Source organism: Aquarana catesbeiana, linkage group LG02 (assembly GCF_042186555.1).
Source record: "Aquarana catesbeiana isolate 2022-GZ linkage group LG02, ASM4218655v1, whole genome shotgun sequence".
Taxonomy (NCBI): Eukaryota; Metazoa; Chordata; class Amphibia; order Anura; family Ranidae; genus Aquarana; species Aquarana catesbeiana.
The window spans coordinates 574084672-574106069 of NC_133325.1; the positions used below are offsets into that span (position 1 = coordinate 574084672).

At 43.6% G+C, this 21398-nt stretch overlaps 1 protein-coding gene and 1 long non-coding RNA gene across 2 annotated transcripts in view; both read right to left on the bottom strand.

Annotated features, from left to right (window-relative positions):
- MPC2 (mitochondrial pyruvate carrier 2) overlaps positions 1 to 270 on the bottom strand; it is a 47150-nt gene extending 46880 nt beyond the window's left edge. The window contains exon 1 of the mRNA XM_073616110.1: positions 41 to 270. Coding sequence (XP_073472211.1) covers positions 41 to 143 — 103 coding nt within the window. The 5' untranslated portion in view covers positions 144 to 270. The remainder of the gene's footprint in view (positions 1 to 40) is intronic.
- Positions 271 to 14406: 14136 nt separating this feature from the next.
- LOC141130018 (uncharacterized) lies at positions 14407 to 20158 on the bottom strand. The gene is made up of 2 exons (XR_012241948.1): positions 19937 to 20158; positions 14407 to 15939 (listed from the first exon to the last, which is right to left on the bottom strand). It is a non-coding gene; the product is annotated as an uncharacterized lncRNA (long non-coding RNA).
- Between the last annotated feature and the right edge of the window lie 1240 nt (positions 20159 to 21398).

Here is a 21398-nt window from a genome sequence, read left to right on the forward strand (position 1 = left end):
GACATACAGAACAGTCATGTCCTTGTGAGATCCATCTCACCTGCCGGGTGATTGTAGAAAGGTCTCAATCTGGGAGGCAGCATGAGCTCGATTTTACCCAGAGCCCGATGGTAAGACGCCCTCAACCCGACCGCCGCCGCCATCTCTGCTGTCTGATCGGTGACAAGTGCGGAGACTTGGAGGGCAATGGATACAATTCCTAAACTGAGCGGAAGCGGCAACTGTCAGCACAAGGTCTCCAAGATGGGCGTCTATGCCGAACGCTGTTCTCATTGGTTCAGTGTGTATACAAGCCCCGTGATAAGCCCCGCCTCTTCCGGACAGATGTTTGTTAACGCGTTCCATGTCTGCGTTCCACTGTGCGGGAGCTAACCAGAGCGGCGTCCTGAGCAGATGGGCTGCGTGACATTTCCTAACACAGGAAGCATTTTACAGAAAGATTGGTGCACACTTGTGCTGGGTTCTGCTCACATGTTTGATGTCCGGGGATTTAAAGGAAAACTTGTACTGAAAAAAAAAATCGTAGGCAGTTATTCTGGAAAAGATTCTTCTCTACAGCTCCAGGTTTTGGGTTTCTGTGATCTTCCTTCTAATGCTTTTCTGGGGTGAATGATGTCCAGCGTCCATGAAGATCACAGAAAGTTGGTTCATGGACGCTGGACATCATTCACCCCAGAAAGAGCATTAGAAGGAAGATCACAGAAAGTTTGTTCATGGACACTGGGCATCATTCACCCCAGAAAAGCATTTGAATGATGTCCAGTGTCCATTCACCCCAGAAAAGCATTTGAATGATGTCCAGTGTCCATGAACCAACTTTCTGTGATCTTCCTTCTAATGCTTTTCTGGGGTGAATGATGTCCAGCGTCCATAAAGATCACAGGAAGTTGGTTCATGGACGCTGGACATCATTCACCCCAGAAAAGCATTAGAAGGAAGATCACAGAAAGTTGGTTCATGGACACTGGGCATCATTCACCCCAGAAAAGCATTTGAATGACGTCCAGTGTCCATTCACCCCAGAAAAGCATTTGAATGATGTCCAGTGTCCATGAACCAACTTTCTGTGATCTTCCTTCTAATGCTTTTCTGGGGTGAATGATGTCCAGCGTCCATGAACCAACTTTCTGTGATCCTCCTTCTAATGCTCTTCTGGGGTGAATGATGTCCAGTGTCCATGAACCAACTTTCTGTGATCCTCCTTCTAATGCTCTTCTGGGGTGAATGATGTCCAGTGTCCATGAACTAACTTTCTGTGATCTTCCTTCTAATGCTTTTCTGGGGTGAATGATGTCCAGCGTCCATAAAGATCACAGGAAGTTGGTTCATGGACGCTGGACATCATTCACCCCAGAAAAGCATTAGAAGGAAGATCACAGAAAGTTGGTTCATGGACACTGGACATCATTCACCCAAGAAAGAGCATTAGAAGGAAGATCACAGAAAGTTGGTTCATGGACACTGGGCATCATTCACCCCAGAAAAGCATTTGAATGATGTCCAGTGTCCATGAACCAACTTTCTGTGATCTTCCTTCTAATGCTTTTCTGGGGTGAATGATGTCCAGTGTCCATGAACCAACTTTCTGTGATCTTCCTTCTAATGCTCTTCTGGGGTGAATGATGTCCAGCGTCGATGAACCAACTTTCTGTGATCCTCTAATGCTCTTCTGGGGTGAATGATCCAGCGTCCATGAACCCACTTTCTGTGATCCTCCTTCTAATGCTCTTCTGGGGTGAATGATGTCCAGCGTCCATGAACCAACTTTCTGTGATCTTCCTTCTAATGCTTTTCTGGGGTGAATGATGTCCAGCGTCCATGAAGATCACAGAAAATCTGGTTCATGGACGCTGGACATCATTCACCCCAGAAAAGCATTAGAAGGAAGATCACAGAAAGTTGGTTCATGGACACTGGACATCATTCACCCCAGAAAGAGCATTAGAAGGAAGATCACACAAAGTTGGTTCATGGACACTGGGCATCATTCACCCCAGAAGAGCATTTGAATGATGTCCAGTGTCCATGAACCAACTTTCTGTGATCTTCCTTCTAATGCTCTTCTGGGGTGAATGATGTCCAGCGTCGATGAACCAACTTTCTGTGATCCTCTAATGCTCTTCTGGGGTGAATGATCCAGCGTCCATGAACCCACTTTCTGTGATCCTTCTAATGCTCTTCTGGGGTGAATGATGTCCAGTGTCCATGAACCCACTTTGTGTGTTCCTCTGTCTAATGCTCTTCTGGGGTTAATTATGTCCAGCGTCCATGAACCAACTTTCTGGGATCCTCTAATGCTCTTCTGGGGTGAATGATGTCCAGCGTCCATGAACACACTTTCTGTGATCCTTCTGTAGCACTTACCCGTGAAGGAGCTGCTGATTAGATATTATATTCGTAAATCATGTTTTCCACCTAGCCCATCGCAGCCCATAGAATTAGAAACAGCCCATATTGCATTTTTCTCTTGCTTTATTAAGTAACATGAACTGGGATAGGAGAAGGGTTCTCTGAGATGCTCTTTTGTTGCTTTATCATCTTTTCTCTGCCTCTCATACAAGGACCTAGAATCACTGCGGATAATAGGAAATCACTCTATGCGATTTCTTCATCAGGGAAGATGGAAGTAGATTTGATAGAGAATAATTGATAAAGAGTCACTCTGAATAACTTCTTCATCTGCAGAACTTTTTAAGGACAGTCTGTATCTCTATATGTGTACTAGTAGCTTCACCGCCACCTCTTTACCACTACTTCCCATCTGCATGGTACTTCCAAGTTGAGCTAAAGAAAAGTCACTTTGAATAACTCCTCCCGCTTGACTGATTGGAATCCCGGGGCATTGTTGAACCCAAAGTCACAGGCCACTGATCTCACTGATTTGCGTACCAACATCCCTCAGCCTCTGGCAGTACCCTTCCCTTGGGCTTTCACTCACTTGATCAATAGTCCATGTGCCACTCATAAACGATCGATCACCCAGTTGTCCACCGCTTAGTTGCTACTTCTTCAGCAATGATTCCTTGATCCCTTTCCTCCTTTATGGCACGCTCCCTTCCCCGCAGGGGCGGCCAATGACACCAGTGACTACATGCTGTACGGTGTCATCTACTCCTCTACGGATGCCGGTTCCCCCACCCTCCTCGCAAGGGGAGCTCCGTTGGTTCCCCGGAGGGGGAACCTCTCCCCTCCGGGAACCAGGCTGGGCTTCTCTCCAAGCTCGAACAGGAAAACCCCTGACTGACCATGTGACCCGGCTTTTATACGAGAGTCCCGGGGCATTGTCAAACAAATTAATGATTGGCCGGGACTCGCATACAAACTACTTGCCACTCAAATCCCAAATGAACAAACGGCCTGCTATAATGGTACAAGCCTGCCTAAATTTACCTGAAACTATAAACTAGCAAAAAGGTCACATACTTAAAAGTAGGTGCCTGCTACACTTCTAATGCTCTTCTGGGGTGAATGATGCCCAGCGTCCATGAACCAACTTTCTGCAATCCTCCTTCTGATGCTCTTCTGGGGTGAATGATGTCCAGCGTCTATGAACCCGCTTTCTGTGATCTTCCTTCTAATGCTTTTCTGGGATGAATGATGTCCAGCGTCCATGAACCCACTTTGTGTGATCCTCCTTCTAATGCTCTTCTGGGGTGAATGATGTCCAGCGTCCATGAACCCACTTTCTGTGATCCTCCTTCTAATGCTCTTCTGGGGTGAATGATGTCCAGCGCCCATGAACCCACTTTCTGTGATCCTCCTAATTCTCACTGGGGGAATGATGTCCAGTGTCCATGAACTCACTTTTTGTTATCCTTCTCCTAATGCTCTTCTGGGGTGAATGATGTCCAGTATCCATGAACACACTTGTGAACAAGTGTGAAATTGTTGTTGCCATTATTCCCGTGACTTTGATAAAGCGCATGTGTGCGAAACATGTTAGTCACGGCAACCTAAGCTTGCGGTTCACCACTCCATATGCACTCTCCTTCCCTACACATCCGGACGCAGCTCTGACATCATCCAGCGTGCCCAAGTCTCGTGGCTTACCTCTTCCAGGTTGAATGCTATCCAGCGTCACTGAACTCACTTTCCGTGACCGTCCTGTTATGCTCTTCTGGGGTGAATAATGACCAACATCCTTGAACCCCGGTAATATAGAGTATATAGTATACTAGTGTATACTATATAGTATTACACTATGGCGTCTTGCCTTTTTAGTATCTCCACATGTGAAATGATGGGGCAAGAAAGTTAAAGGAGAGAGGAACATTACACTGATTGTGAATCTGAGGTCTGCTGTTTGAGTCCCTGTGCGCTGTGAATGCAGTCCACCACATAGGGGGGAGAGCTCTCTGGTGAATGCAGTAAGAGAGGAGGCACTTGAATTGAAGCACCAGCACAACGCATGAATTTAGTGTATATATAGATATTGAAGCACCTGCCACTCTATTAGTTACTGATGGACTTATTAACGTGCCAATTTTGAGGAGATTTTTTTTTTTCAACACGTTTATGAATTTGTTCCATATGAATAGTTTATGGTTTGAAGCACTTTAAGGCTTCATGTACACGGGATGTTTTTACAACCTCTCCTGAATGATTTAACTTGACAGACAGTAACCGACGTTTAAAACGTCCGTTTTGCCACGTTTACATGCTGCGTTTGCATTTAGAAGGGGCTTTTTTTTTTTTTTAAATAGCCAAAAATAAAGTTCAGGGGCAGCTGAAAAAAACACCTAACTGCTCCTAAACATCCGTTTACGGGCAGCAGTGTACATGAGGCCAGCACCTGTCACTTCAATTTTTATTGATGGACTTTTTTCTTTTCAATTGTCTCTTTTGAAAGTTTTTTTTGCACATAGTTATGAATTTATATCATATGTAGGATTGTCTAGCAATATCTAGTGGTTGCACACCAATGACAAATAGGTTTCCAACACTGACATATGATTTATAACACTGGACAATTATAGAGTTTAATTTATTAACGCATAGGAATCCATTGAGGCTATCTTTATCTATACTTATTTTTATTTTTATCTTTACGCATTACCCCACAGAGCAGCGCCACACCCACTACTTATTCTTACCACTTTCTGTGACTGTCACTGAATTCACTTTCTGTTATCCTCCTGGTGATTCTTTCCTCGGGTGAATGTCCAACGTCATTAAACCCACTTTGTGTGATCCTAATGATGATGTTCTTCTGGGGTGAATGATGTCCTGTGTCACTGAATTCACTTTCTGTGATATCTCCTTGGGTGAATGATGTCCAACGTCATTGAACCAGGGTGGAAAAAAAATCAATGATTTAAAAAAAAAAATCGGATTACATTTAAAGAGCACCTGTAATTTCTGATCCATCATGGCAACACCTGTTAGCGACCATCCACTCATCTGCTGCCTCCACGTCCCTTACCTTGTTGTGTCACTACCTCATCATCAGCTGTCCCATTAAAGTGAATGGGAATGTCGATGAGTCAACAGCGGGTCGGAGGAGGAGGAGCTCCTGCGGGACAGAAATGACACTTCTTTAAAAATTATGATTTAAATTGAGTTGATTTAAATCAAGCCTTTTTACTTTTTTTTTTAAAGATATTTTTATTGCAGTTTTACGACATAGGCCACGTACACATGGGTGGACTTTTCGACCAGACTGGTCCTATGGACTTTCCGGCGGCCTTTCGACTGACTTTTGACTTGCCTACACGCGATCACACCAAAGTCCGACGGATTCATACGTGATGACGTACACCGGACTAAAATAAGGAAGTTGACAGCCAATAGCCAAAAGCTGCCCTAGTGTCAGTGTTTTGTCCGTCGGACTAGCATACAGACGAGCGGATTTCTGGGTCTGGCGGAGTTACGACGTAAATATTTGAAGCATGTTCCAAATCTAAAGTCCATCAGATTTTCGATTGGAAAAGTCAGCTGAAGGTCCGATGAAGCCCACACACGATCGGATTGTCCGCCGGACTTGGTCCGTCGGATCAGTCCGATAGAAAAGTCCGCTCGTGTGTACGCTGCAATACTGACAGAAAACAAAAGGCACAAACAAAAACTACAACACCGATAACAGAATGCTCCTAATCCAGCATATCATGAAAATCCTGGCAGAGTGCAATAATAAACTAGGTATTACATCTACCAGTGGATATAAACATCAACAGAGGAGTAAGCGATATGGTTTTTAAACATCCTGGGCGTAACAGAAGTTAGTGTTTAATGCAACACTCACAAGGTGAACCCCTGTCATGGTAGTACAGGGGAGAGGGTTAGTGGGCTAGCCAGCCATCTGCCCCATATTTTGTGGAACGCTTTAGTCCTCTTACGGATGTCAAAGGTAAGTTTTTATATAGAGGCAGGGAATCATTGACAAGTTTCAGCCACATATTCCGCGTTGGGGTCTCTGACCCTTTCCACTTCAGCAGGAGGGACTTCTTTGCATAGAAATAGAGGATGCGAAGTAGTCTCTTAGCCTGAGGCTGGACAGCGAGGTCACCAAATATGCCCAGCAGACAGTTTTTAGGGTGCACTATATGGCAAACCCAGTGCAGAAGATATGAAGGAGCCTATGTCAACCCAGAAGTCGTGTACCAGTGGACCAGTCCAAAAGCAGTGGAGAAAATCAGCAGTTTGTCCGCAACCGCAGAAGCAGTCAGCAGAGAGGGATAGTCCCATTTTATACAGTCTATCAGGGGTGAGGTGTGAATGATGGAAAATTTTTAGTTGAATCACCCTGTCCCTCGAGGAGATAACAGAGGTTTTAAACGTATCACAGAACTCAGACCAATTCTCTTCTGTGCTAGAGGAGGCCCACCTTTCTTGAGTCCTCTGAAACCTAGGGTTAGTGCCTGTCATGATAGTGGAGTAATACCTTGATATAAGTTTTGTCTGGTCTGGGTCTCTCTGAAGTTTTTCCAGGTCAGGTGTCTTAATAGGACTGAGCAGAGAACCAAACTGAGTACATATAGCATGTTTGAGTTGGAAATAGTAAAATAGGTATGTCGATGGGATGTCAAAGTCTGTAGTTGAGAAAAGGATTTAAAACCCGGGGGGGGGGTAATATAGATTACATAGGTATTTCACTCCCTTTGATGTCCATCTGATGGGGTCAGGTATAGAACATAACTCCTTAGGGTTAGGGCTAAACCACAAGGGACTTTTGGGGGAGGTCTGCAGGTCTGCCGTGGATCAGTGGACATTTTCGCAACTACCGTTCGGAATAGGGAGGTTTGGATTATCAACATGCCCGGTCCAGGTGGTGTGCATCCCCTATAGACAATGTTAAGGAGTGTCTCAAATAAGGAAACTATTGCTCCCTCAGTAGTGGTGCAGGCATTATCAGAGTTGGGGTGGAGCCAATCATGAATGTTAACCAGCTGGGATGCTAGGTAGTAAAGGTAGAAGTTAGGGAATGTCAGACCTGCCATATGTGAGGGGAGGCGCAGAGTTTCTAACACAACTCTAGGGGATTGCCCGTTCCAAAGGAACTCAATACAGGTGGAGTCAATGCTTTTAAAAATGGATTTGGGAATTTTGCAAGGTGAATTAGCCATAACATACAGTAGTTTAGGTAAGTAAATCATTTTAAAGGACATTGGCTCTCCCCATGAGATCCAGGGGCAGATCTTTTCACTGTTTGGTCTGTGTAGTTGTAGCAGTAGGGGGCGTAGATTATTGGCAATATACAAGGATAGTGGTAACTGAACTATAACCCCTAGATATCTAAAAGAGGTAGCGACTTGCAGTTTAGAGTTTGAGTGAATCAGCGGGAGTACAGTTTGATCTAGTGGAAATAGGAAAGATTTAGCCCAGTTCACATGGAATCTGGAATAGTCATCAAACGTGTTAACTTCAGACAAGAGGTTATCAAGAGATGTATGAGGGTCCGTTAGATAAACTAGAATATCATCAGTATAGAGAGATATACTCTCTTCAATGTCATTTATAGGAAGTCCCTTAATAATTGGAGAGCTACAGATCCTTACAGCAAGGGGCACCATAGCCAAAGTAAACAGGAGGGGCGATAAGGGACACCCCTGCCTGGTGCCTCTAGTAATCGGAAAGGGCTCAGTGACCTGAGAGTTAATTCTCAGTCGGGCAAGCGGTCATGTGTAGAGTAGCCATATCCATGCATGAGTCGAGGGCCAGACCCATACAGTTGCAATACCCGAAATAGATAAGGCCACTCTACACTATATAAGGTGTCTAGTGACACAATCACACGGGTAGAGGTACAGTCATGGGGATAGGTCAAACTGTGGAACAATTTACGAATATCCATTCTGGTTGAACGGCCTTTTATAAATCCCCCTTGATCACTCCCAACCAATTTCGCAACAATCCCATTCAGAAAATTAGCCATGATCTTGGCCAGAATTTTAACCTCCACTCTAATGACAGAGATAGGTCTATATAAGAGTCACATTTGAGCGGATCTTTCCGTGGTTTGAGTATCAAAATAATTAAAGCCTCTCTCATAGAAGGAGGGAGCACTCCATCTTTCAGCGCCTCATTATATGTATTGAGTAAGATGGAACTCGAGGTGTCAAAATTGCGTATACCATTCAGCTGGAAAGCCATCCAAGCTCAGCGTCCTATGAGTCGGGAGCTGCGAAATTGGCAGGGAGAGCTCTTCAACAGAGAAAGGTTTGTCCAATTCAGTCCGGTCTTGGTCAGAAAGTCAGGGAAGCACCGTCTGAGTCAAGTAGTCATCCAGTTCATCCAGCATCAGAGTAGTGGGCCCTAGTAGTGTATAAATCACGATAGAAGGCGTCTGTTATCTCCTGAGGGACATTGCTAACCCTATACTGAGAAGTTAGTATCCTAGGAATAGAGATGGAAGTATGATCCGGCCTAGTTAGATATGCAAGTAGGCGACCTGCCTTATTGTCGTGCTCGAACGACTTCTGAGTGACAGAGCATACGTTTTATAGTAAGGTCCAAGAGGCAGAGCTAATATTCTCTACGACTATGTAGCCGTGAGGGCCGGGTAGCCTCGCATATGGCAGGCCCTCAGCGTGGAGGCAGTCTTTCACCGCAGGAAAGGATATGTGCTGGTGTTGAACTTCAGCTGAGAAATCTGGATATATGGAGATATTATTACCATTAAACTTGAGTGGGCCCTTTTCTCTAGCAAGGCGCAGGATGGTGACTTTGTCTTGAAAATTGAGGATTTTTGTAATCAGGGATCTTGGGGGGGGGGCCGAGGGAGGAGGACGTGGGGGGGTGTGTTGTGCACGCTCAATCACGAAGGCATGGGGCAACACCTCCATCCCAAAATACATCTAGCAGCCAGGAGTGAAGGAAGCTTTTAGGGCAGGCCCCCTCTGAAAGCTCAGGGAACCCCACAAAGTGAAGATTGAAGTCTTTTTATTAGTGATTTAAATCAAATCCACCCTGCATTGTACCCACTTTTTGTGACCCTTCTAATGATATTTTCCTGGGGTAAATGATGTCCAACATCATTTAACCCACTTTGGAGTGAATGATGTCCTGTGTCACTGAGTTCACTTTTTGCGATCCTCCTGATGATGCTGTCCTGGGATGAATGATGTCCAAAATCATTGAACCCACTTTCTATGAACCACCCTGATGATGCTCTCCTGGAGTGCATGATGTCCTGTGTCACTGAATTCACTTTCTGTGATCCTCCTGATGATGCTCTCCAAGGGTGAATAATGTCCAGCGTCACTGAACCCACTTTCTGTGATCTGTCTTTTGGGTTAAATGTCAGGGTCATTAAATCCTCTTTCTGTGAGTCCTGTACATCATAGACACACCTCCTGCAGGGGGATTTGAAAGCAGTACCCTGAAAATGTTGCCTTTGTCCCAGGAGGCTGCAGGAAGGGGTGGGGCAAGAGACACTATCCCTGCCTAGACAAGGATTTCAAAAGTGGGAGCAGCTCCCAATAAAAATCGGTACTTTCTCACAAAACCGGGGGGAGGGAGCGATCCAGCGGCACTTCACTGTTTGAGCAAAGTTATGCTTTAATATCTGCTTTATGCAGTCCCTGTACAGTATTCTTCTTCTAAAAAAGTACCAGACCATGTCTTATACTTTCAAACATACACATTTTTTGAGAGAATAATAAAAATGAAAAGGCTTGATCAAGATGAAGAAAACCTGGATGAATATGTGGCTGACATCTGTGCAGCACAAGCTTTTATATTCTTGGCTCTGTATTGCCTACTTGTGGTTTTACACATGAGTTACTGAATAGTTTTAAAATCAGAAGATATGATTTATAAATTCTAGTTTACAGTTGTAAGAAAACAGGCAAGATATCTTGGAGGTTACGGGCAGATTATATTATTCAGGGCAATGGGTAAATAATTCTTGAAAGCCAAGCCCCAACCCAGTGCTTCTTCTTCTATTGCAGCCACCATAAAACCAAAAAGAATCAATGCTTCCGAGTATCTGCAATCCCCTTTTATGAATCATTGTTGCCCACTAGGCTCAAACACTAATGGAGAATATAGTATCATCACTCCCTGTAAGCTCCAACGCCAGCGTACACATGGCATTATACAACAGCTTCAACAGAGGAAGGAGCATTAGGTGATCACTGTGAAGGTTAGTATAACTAGCTTAGGAAGTTGGCTTTTAACAGACCCGGCCACTTTGCCCTGAATGGGCAAGGTGGCAGGGTCTCTTTAAAGAAAATGTGTCATAAAATAAATATAATGGCTTTCATTGATGACCTCATATAATATGGCTTCAACACTTTCTTAATCACTGACCCAGAACAAATTTGCAGTAAGTGAAATCAGAACTCCTGATTTTCATATACATACTGGATCAGTAAATCGATTAGCATTTTCATAGGGAGTTCAGCAATGGCAGTCTACATTCTTCTCATGACAGGTTTTCTTTAACCACTTCAATACAGGGCACTTATACACCTTCCTGCCCAGACCAATTTTCAGCTTTCAGCGCTGTCGCAGTTTGAATGACAAATGCGTGGTCATGCTACACTGTACCCAAACTAAGTTTTTATCATTTTGTTTCCACAAATAGAGCTTTCTTTTGGTGGTATTTGATCACCTCCTGGGTTTTTATTTTTTGCGAAACAAATAAAAAAAAGACCGAAAATTTAGAAAAAAATAAGTTTTGCTTTTGTTTCTGTTTAAAAAATTTTGTAAATAAGTAAGTTTTCTCTTTCATTGATGGGCACTGATAAGGCGGCAGCGATGAGGTTGCACCAATGAGCGGGCATTGACGATGGGCACTGGTAGGCGGCACTGATGGGTGGCACTGATGGGCACTGATAGGCGACACTGGGCACTGAAAGGCTGCAAAGATGGGTTCTTATGGGTGGCACTGATGGGCACTGACAGGTGGCACTGCTGGGCACTGATAGGCGGCACTGATACGTGGCACTGATGGGCACTGATATGCTGCACCGATAGGCATTCCTGGTGGCACTGGCAATGGTAGGCATTGGAGTGGGCACTGATTGGCAGCTGCCTGGGCATTGATTGGCAGCTGCCTTTGCACTGATTAGTATGTCCCTGGGGGTCTAGGGGGCATACCTGGTGGTCCAGTGTGACTGGTTTCCCTGGTGGTCCTGGGTGGCTTCCCTGGTGGTCCTGGGCGGCTTCCCTGGTGGTCCTGGGTAGGATCCGAGGGGGGGCTGTGCTGATAAACAATCAGCGCAGACCCCCCCTGCCAGGAGAGCAGACGATCGGCTCTCCTCTACTCGCGTCTCTCAGACGTGAGTGAGGAAAAGCCGATCACCGGCTCTTCCTATTTACATAGTGATCAGCCGTGATTGGACATGGCTGATCACGTGGTAAAGAGTCTCCGTCAGAGACTCTTTACCTAGGTCGGTGCTGCGGGGTGTCAGACTGACACACCGCAACAACGATTGCCGCGATGCGCGGCCCCGGGGGCGCGCAACTGCTCAATATCCTGCGGACGTCATATGATGTCCAGTCAGGATTTTGAAACCACTTTGCCGCCGTCATTCTGCTATATGGCGGGCGGCAAGTGGTTAAACAATAAATCCATTTAAAGCAGACTTTCATTCTAGTGTACATGTCATAGTGCCATGCTGCTTCCCCCCGCCCTCCCTCACATTTGGATTTAAATATATTTTTTTGCAAAGCAGCACTGACACATTTCTTGCATGGGCAAGAATGGATCAGCCCTAAGGTATGTGGAGCAGAAACAGGCACAGGCACACACAGGGTTGAGAAGCCAGGACAAGTGCAGAGGCCAAGACAGGTCAGAGTACAGGCCAGGTCGGCAACAGGCAGACAGCGTGGTAACAAGAGGAGCAGGCAGGATCAAAGTCAAGGACAAGCCGGGGTCGGGTGCAGGCAGAAGGCAGGAAGAGTCAAAGGCAAGCTGGGTCAGACACAGGAACAGATCTCTGAGCAAGTTACAGGTAGCAGGGGTCACGGGAAAGCTGCAGATTAGACAGCACTGGCTCTGTTTACAAGCCCTGTTTAAATAGCTCCTCTGGTGCCAAGACTCGTGCGCGCACGCAAACATGCACCAGCAGCAGCATTCCTTCTACAGAGCATTTTCTGACACTTTGGCTTCTTTGCACATGCGCCAAAAATCTCCTGCTCAGATGTGCCAAAGGGCTCTTCCAGGACTCGAAGGCCTGGCAGAGCTCTTCAGCAAATCTGTGTATGCACAATAATATTGGTGCCAGTACAGGGAGGACTGAAGCTCCTCTTTAGGACAAGAATCCCCACTAAACTTACATACATTGGCAACCTCTGATTCATCAGTTTACCTGTAAAGGCTGAAGGTACCAACCCTACTGAATATTTGCAATCCCTCTTGATCCAACATTTTGGAAGAGAAGCCTTTTCAATCATGTTTGCAGTGGAACGGGTTAAACCTCCACCGGTGGGAGCCCCCCCAGGACCTTCATTGCCAAGTTCCTTAACTTTAAAGATAGAGATAAAATCCTGTGGCTGACCAGAGAGAAAGGTAACATCACCCTGGGCAACGGCCATGTCGTGGTGTTCCCTGACTTCTCTAATGAAGTCCAAAGAAAGCGTGCACAGTTCCAAGATGTCAAGAGACGACTCAGGGTGGCACACCTTAAATATGCTATGTTGTTCCCAGCCAGACTGAGAGTGGAGGAGGATGGCAAAGCCCTATTTTTTGAAGACCCGAAGGCGGCAGCTCACTGGTTGGACCAACGCGGACGTCCGGATGGATGATCGGGCACGCAGCCGGATACTGTGAGTACTGTTGCCATTGGCAGAAGATGACAGGCCCTTTTTTTCTTCTAAATGTCCCCTTCGTTGTGGGGGGTAATTTCACCATCATCATTTATTTCTTCACACAAAAAATCCAGAGCCCCCCCTTCTGTTTTTGCTCTTCCCCCCTATCCTTACAACCCACACATTACTGAATGTGAGACTGGAGACTCCCCCTCTTGAGGTTAGGGGGTCCGTTCCTCTTACTGTATCTCTGGGGGGGGGGGGAACCCTCAGTTTGCTGATACTCCTGGGTACACGGCTTTGGACCTGCAGTTACTTGGACTACAGAGAGTATCACCCTGGGTACTGTACTGCCCCCACAGCACAATTATGGGGATATCATAGGGCTGAGGCCCCAAAACTCTAGCACACCAGGATGACTGTGAATCTTTGCAGCGAGAGTCTCACTCAGAGACACATAGGACATCCCTCGTGCCGTTTCCATGCTTCACACAGTGAATAATCGCCCCCGTTTTGTTTGCAACCCCTCTTTTTTCCTTTTCTTTTTTATATTGAACTTTCCAGCTCGTAACACCTTAAGTACTACACCTCCAGCCAACGTTGATAACTGGACGCTAATTCATATAAAGGTTGCTGGATCAAGTAGAACACCTCCAGTCAGTTTGGAAGGCTGGAAGAAAATCCGAACTTTGGTTCATGGGTACAGTATGCTTTCACCAAGCTGGGGAGGTGAAAAGCTGGGAGGGAAGGAAAATGCCAGATCAGCAGATCAGAGCATTGGGAAATGTTGCACCGTTGTGCGCAAGTTTTTATGTTGGAAAAGGAGCCCAAAAGTACATGGTTATTGTGTGAATTGTAGTGATGTTCTTAAAATGAATATGCAATATATGTTAATAGGAGACGCTACCCTGCCAGTATATATACCCCCAGTAAGCCATGACCAATGGGACAGATATTAAATTTATGACATGGAATGTGCGAGGTATGCGAGGTAAAATTAAACAAACAGCTATACTAACATTCCTTAAAAGACAAAAGGCAGATATTATTGCACTGGTGGAGACACCTGTTACTGGGCATTTGCAGGCGGCGCTGAGGCACCCCTGGGTGGGATGGGCATATCACAGCACCCATACAAATTTTTCCAGGGGGGTCACGATGTTAGTGGCCAAATTCACCCCGTTTGAATTGATTGCTCTGGAGACTGACCGGCAGGGTAGATATATCTTTATAAATGCTCTTGTTGGAGGAACCCCCTTGATAATCATAGCCAGTTACATCCCCCCCATATAAATCTGATGTAGTTACAGAGGGCCTAGCGTTTATAGCGCACCGAGAGTATGTACCTTATGATCAGGAGATTGAATGCGTACAATTATGCAAATACAACACTTAAAGCAGAGGTAAAAAAATCAGAGCAAGAATAAATATCATAACAAGGACAATGTCTTTTAACCATGAAAATATACCTCCAAGCCCAAATCCTGCATTGTCAAATGGACTCCATGTTTTAGCAATGTCCCTAGCTTCCTGCTGGAGCTGGCCTACTTCTTTTCGGTGTTGTGCAATAATATCATAGCAGTCAGGCACCTTAGCACTTGTGTTAGAGATCCAAGTACAGCATTCGTAGTTCTCAGTCATTTCACAAACCTGCGAGAGCTGCACTCATGCTTTCTATAGCTAACTCATGTAGTTCTGTTTTCTAATTGCTCTAGTTATGTTTAACATAGCAATGTCATCTGCATTCCTCTCCATTATCTCATCCAATATACTTGAATAATTGTTCAGCCTTTTCATCATGTCTATACCCCATCCTGTCTAAGAAGGAAACCATGCCCAGGCAATATCTTGTTTATAGAACAATTCCCCTTTGTTGCGGTGTTTGAGGGGGTATCTGGGGTGTATACTGGCCTCTAGGTTGGCACAGGGAGATGTTAAATATTGACCTGCTACAAATGGAGGGGTTAGTCTGTGTCTCATTCCCTAAATTAAAACACCAATAGGGGGAATGACTTTTACCTGCTATTGAAAAGGTAACAGTGTTATTTATGTACAGAATGGATATGTTAGTTAAGAAGACAGGAGGAGTCTCGTTGAGAAAGGAGGAAATATTTAAAGGTACAGCCAAAAAGGAATTCGGGCAGTACTAGGATGTAATTTGCTACATATCCAACATGCTTCATACCCTGATTTTTGAGCATAAGCATACTTAAATTTTAGCAAAAGCATCTTATCAGTAAAACTATCTCCAATCTCTCTCTTTGTTCCAGCTTGTGTCACTGTAATATTCTCTTGTGTGTGTGTGTGTGTGTGTTCCCACAGATACTTTTAATTGCACCGAAATCTTCAGGGTGGTAGATACAGTTAGTGATGATCCAAGTGGGCAGGGACACTATCAGAGAGATCAGGATCAGGATGCAAAATGCCTTGCCAGAAGTCTGTGGTGAAATAAGTGAGGTCATCTTCTCTGGCCGGACCTGCTTTCCCAGGAACTCCTCTTTCGTCTGCTTGGACTTCTGCTTGAGGGCCTCCTTTATCCAAGGTCTCCTTCCTGCTCCTGGAGCTTTGGGCAACCTTTTTTACTCGGCTGGCATGGATCCAGGACTGGCAGTTTTCCACTAGGATGGCTATTCTGGTCACTGCAATCACTGTGGTAGGAGGTCCAAAGGGATACTCTTGCTTCTTATTTCTGTTCAGCTGTTGGACCACCACGGTGTCTCCCACCTTGAAAGGGTGAGAAGCTTCCTGTGAAAAAAAAAAAAGGAGAGGTGCGAGCAACATTTCTTTCGACTGTATCCAATGTTTCAACCAGTTTTCTTACATATTCTTCCTGTATTAAGTCTAAATCTCCCTTTTCTACCATTAAAGGTGCTCTGGCCCATGGGGTGGGGAAAGGTCTACCCATCAAAACTTCAAAAGGTGACTACCCTATTGTTTTGGATGGGGTCATTCTTATTTCTGCCAGGACTGCTGGGAGGACCTTTTTCCAGTTGGCAAAGGTTCCTCCTGTGGCCTTTCTTATCTTGTCTTTTATTGTTCTGTTCATTCTTTCTACTATCCCTGAGCTTTGAGGGTGGTAGGGAATATGAAACTTCCATTCTATCTTACCGAGTCCTGGCAGACCTGGCCATAAAAGCTGGACCATTGTCTGAGTTTATTTGAAGTGGGCATCCCCATCGAGGAATGATTTCCTGAGTGAGGATCCTCACTACTGTTTGTGCATCTTCTTTTGTGGTCACAAAAAGTTCGACCCATCTTGAGAATATTAAAATCTCTACTCAGAAGATCAGCCGTGGCCTATTCTGTGGTACTGTAAGATGAAGAATGATGCACTTGCCGCTGGTATACATGTTTTCCCTTCTTTGCAGAGAAGTCCAATTTTTTGGATCTTTCTGCACACCCTTTTTATCCCAGTCCCTTAACTATATATATATATATATATATATATATATATATATATATATATATATTTATGATTTGATGCATAATCCTGGAGATCTGCAAGTGACTGTTCAAATGGTGATAGGTCAGATATCAGCATAGCCATTTGGATGTCTGCTGTCTGTGAGATAGCAGCTTGTTTAGCAGCAAGGTCAGCCAGAGCATTTCCCCTGGCTATCTCTGTCTGTTGGCCTGTATGTGCTCTGCAATGTACTATAGCCAGTGTTTTAGGTAGCTGGATAGCTTTTAGCAGTAACATTACTAAAGAGGAATGTGAAATGTTCTTTCCATCTGCTGCCACGAAGCCACGCCTACTTCATATCATACCGAAGTTGTGTACCACGCCGTACCCATACTTCGAGTCAGTGTAAATGTTTACATCCTGACCTTCAAAGAGCTGGCATGCTCTAGTGAGTGCAATTCAGCAGCCTGTGCTGATTGATATGAGATAGGCTTGGCCTCAAGTATAACATCTGGAAGCTGCACAACTGCATACCCTGCATGGTATGTGTGATCATTTGGCCTAGAGCAAGAACCATCCACAAAAAACTTTCTGTGTGTCTGGTAGTGTTGTGGAAGATAAATCAGACCTGGGTGATGTGTCTTGGTGAATGAGGTTTATGCAGTCATGTTGTGGCACGACCTCATCCTGTTCTCCTTTTAATCCTAAAAGGGCGTTTAAAATTGGTGCTGGGCCTGCAGTGGGAGAAGCATATTTGATGTGCAATTTTGGATTGGACAGTAAAATCACCTCATATCCGCTCAACCTCTGAGCAGACATGTGCTGTGTATGTACATTTTTCAACAGGATTGACACATTGTGGGTGGTGTGAAGTGTGGTGTCGTGTCCCAGAGTGAAAGAAATGGCCATCTCAACCACCATTACACAGAACGCTAGAGTTCTGAGACACGCGGGCATGCCTTGAACATGCACCGGGACCATCTTTGAGAGAAAAAAAAAAAAACTACAGGGCGCAGTCTCCCACCATGTTCCTGGGCCAGTACTCCCGCCATGGTTCTGCAATTTCCCCTGGCAAACAAGTTATACATTTTGCCATATTTCAGGGAGGCCGAGGCTCGGGCTGGTAACCATTGCACATTTCAACATGGCAAAAACATTTAACATTTCATCAGACCATTTTACATTATCAGACATTTCAGAGAGGGTTGCTTGTCTCAGTATATTGTCATAGAAAGAACAGTCAGGTATTCATTGGCGGCAGTAACGAATCATTCCAAGAAAGGCAAGCATGTCTTTCTTGGTAAGTGGGTGGGGCAAACCCACAAGAGCGAAAGCTCTTTTTTTGACTGACTTTCCTTACTCCCGGAGACAGCACAAACCCTAGGTACTCAACCTCCTGTTTACACCATTGTAACTTTTTCTTAGACACTTTGTGACAACATACATGTAACCATTTCAATAAGGATAGGCTATCAGCTCGTCAGTCCTCCTCTGAAGAACTACAAATCAAAAGACTCATTAACATACTGCAACAGTACAGAACCATGAGGGGCAGTCCAAGGTCCGAGGGTGGCTTGGAGTACTATAGAATAGACCACAGGTGAGTCTATATAACTCTGCGGCATTCTACACCAGATAAACTGACTACTGTGTTGGACAATCGACACAGTAAAAACAAAAAGTGGCTGTGTCTCCTCGTCTACAAGGACGGAGAAAAAGAAAATTCTTTAAATCAATCACAGTAAAATCTCTGCATCGTATGGTATGGCGGTAAGTATTGATGGCACATCAGGCACTATTGGGGCAATCGGTACCACTAGGCTATTGATGGCCCTCAGGTCTTGTACAAACCTATGGTCACCATTTGCCTTCTTTACCAGGTTAATGGGAGTATTGTAGGGCGAGACAATTTCCCTTAAGATTCCTTTCTCCTCTTTTTCTCTGTATGTAACTCCCTCTTTGTCCTTGCCCCTTCCCTCTTTGTATAAAAGTTTCCCCTTTTTATTTCCTGAGAAATCATTTTGATAATGTGTCTGCACTGGTGTTTGTTTAGGAATGTCAAAACATCCTGCAGCATCCTTCTCTGTCAGCTTCTTGCAAAAATCAGTTACAGTGCCTGTAGCGCAATCCGATATTTGCTGTCTTACTATAAGTGCATGTTTAAGGCTGCTGAGGCATGTCTGTATTAAGAGACTGTGCATGTTATACTGAACAAATCCTGCCTCTTGTGTCCAAATGTCTATAAATCTTTTTTTCCAGAATTCTAACACAGATTCTGCTAACTTTTGCTTGCAAGCTGTTAAAAAAAAAAAAATTGTTGCTGTGTGTCTTTATGTGATGAGGTCCTTATCTGGTTGTGGAATGTAAGGGGGGAGGGGGCGGGGCACACAGTACAAGCATAGAGAAGGTTTATTTAACCCTTAAATTTACCATCCTATGACTCTGCTAAATCCATCGTGAACAATGTTTGGGCTAGGATGCTATAGGGAGCCGCAGTCCAGCCGGGGGATCTCCACAGCGTGCATTTTTATTTTCAACTTTATTTTTCTTTCTAAACATTCTAAATTCTTGTAGAGTCTCTGTATATTATTACTTTTCCTATGTTTATAACCAAACAATTTTTATTTACATTTCAAATTTTTGGCAGAGTGCCAACAAGTTCAAACAGTGCCTTCAATTGCGGTAGCACTAATGCCGCAAACAATTCCCCACTATCTATTACAGTCAGTGAGATATTTGCACTTGAACCCTGTTGGCAAAAAGCCAAATGTCCAAATTTTGCACCTGACTTCCCCTTCGCAAAAAATGTCAGTAGCAAAAAGAATTATTCAAATAGCATGTTTTAATTAAAAGTTAGCCTCGCCAATTTATGTATTACCTTAATAAAGTGTTATTAACGCTCTACCCATATTTTAATTGGTAAAAACGTCCTTAATGTCACAATACATCAAAGACCTGGGACAGACTTGATAAGTCTCCCCTGCTCTTCGAATAAGTGATATTACTCCCTTCACTGTCAACCCTTCTTAAAACACAAATTTGTTATGTAAATTAAACCTTCATACAATCAGGACACTTTTGAGACATTTGTTAGTACATAAGAAGAAATTAACCTGGATACTCACCAATCCAGGGTTCCTTATAAACTCTAAAATTCTTATTCAACTCTATACAGATAAATCAGCAGAAACTAAACACCAATAAACCTTAAAACGATAATTCCGGTATAAGACTTAGTTCTGTCAGACCACCCAATATTTTAGTTCTCTTTTTAGTTCTTTCTCTAAAATGACACTGAACGTCTGATTACTGCAAGGAAAAGAAAATATTTTTACTTACTGAAACAATACCAGAATCATTCTGCAGACTACAGTACGGTACAGGTTATATCTTAAACGTTAGAGTCAAAGCATTCATATATAAATCATTAAAAATAAACAGTGCAGTGGAAAAGGTGTCATCTTACCTTATGACACCCGACAAATTCCACACAGACAAACATTACACAGATTACAAATCATCTTATGACAGCTAGCTAGCAACAGGAAGATAAAGCAAAGAGATCGGGTTTTGTCTGGCACACCTTATCAGACTTTTTCTTATAATTACAGTACTGTATACATCAACCTTTCCCGAAGGTTTTTTCTACTGTTTACCCGAAACAGTCGCTGCAGTCTTATTCTATGATTGAAAAGTGTCCTTCGTGCTGGTGGATAATAAAAAGTGAAGTCGCCAAATAGTTATGTGTGTAGGTGATAATAGGTAAACAAGTGATAATATTGCAGCAAAATGGGGGTGTTCACACCAACACTTAGTAACATCAATAATTGAATTAATTTTGCGCAATATTAGAAATAAAAAACGTGTGAGTAAATATATAAAGTGCGTATTATAATATAAGTGTGGGACACTGGTAGTAGTAACTGCTGCTATTAATGCTAGGATCACTGATCTTTGTTTTGCATTTTGATGATCGCTACTATTTACCAATATAGTGATGGTATTCAAATAATTGCAATTAAATACTAAAATAATATAAATACCACCCTGTAATCAACGTAAATAAATAACGTGCATAAAAAAAAATAACAATTCCTTGTGAATAAGAAACAATGAAATCTTCTAAAATCAATAATCAAAATGTGCAATCAATCATAAATAATGTCATAGAAAAGTACACATAAAAATAGTGATCATAAAAATATGTGATAATAGTCCATTTTGGTGCTATAATAAAGTGCAGGTGTTCAGATAAAAAAGTGCTTTAAAGGAGGTAGGTGGGTGCTGGCATATAAATAGTCTGTAAGTAATTCTTCTATTTAATCTTGATAAATAAGATGTAATGAATATGTATCCTTCTGCTGCTGGTGTCTCCTAGTGTGGTCTCACAGAACCCTCACCTTCAGTTAGTAGTAATCAGGCATTCAGTAGTATGTCTTTAAGGTGTGGGAGTGGTCTCTGGCAGCCTTTTCTTTCTTTGTTATTTTTTCTCCAACATTCCCTCTATGTAGCTCCGCTCTGGTATACTCAGTATTGGGGATTGCACATTTTGATTATTGATTTTAGAAGATTTCATTGTTTCTTATTCACAAGGAATTGTTATTTTTTTTTTTATGCACGTTATTTATTTACGTTGATTACAGGGTGGTATTTATATTATTTTAGTATTTAATTGCAATTATTTGAATACCATCACTATATTGGTAAATAGTAGCGATCATCAAAATGCAAAACAGAGATCAGCGATCCTAGCATTAATAGCAGCAGTTACTACTACCAGTGTCCCACACTTATATTATAA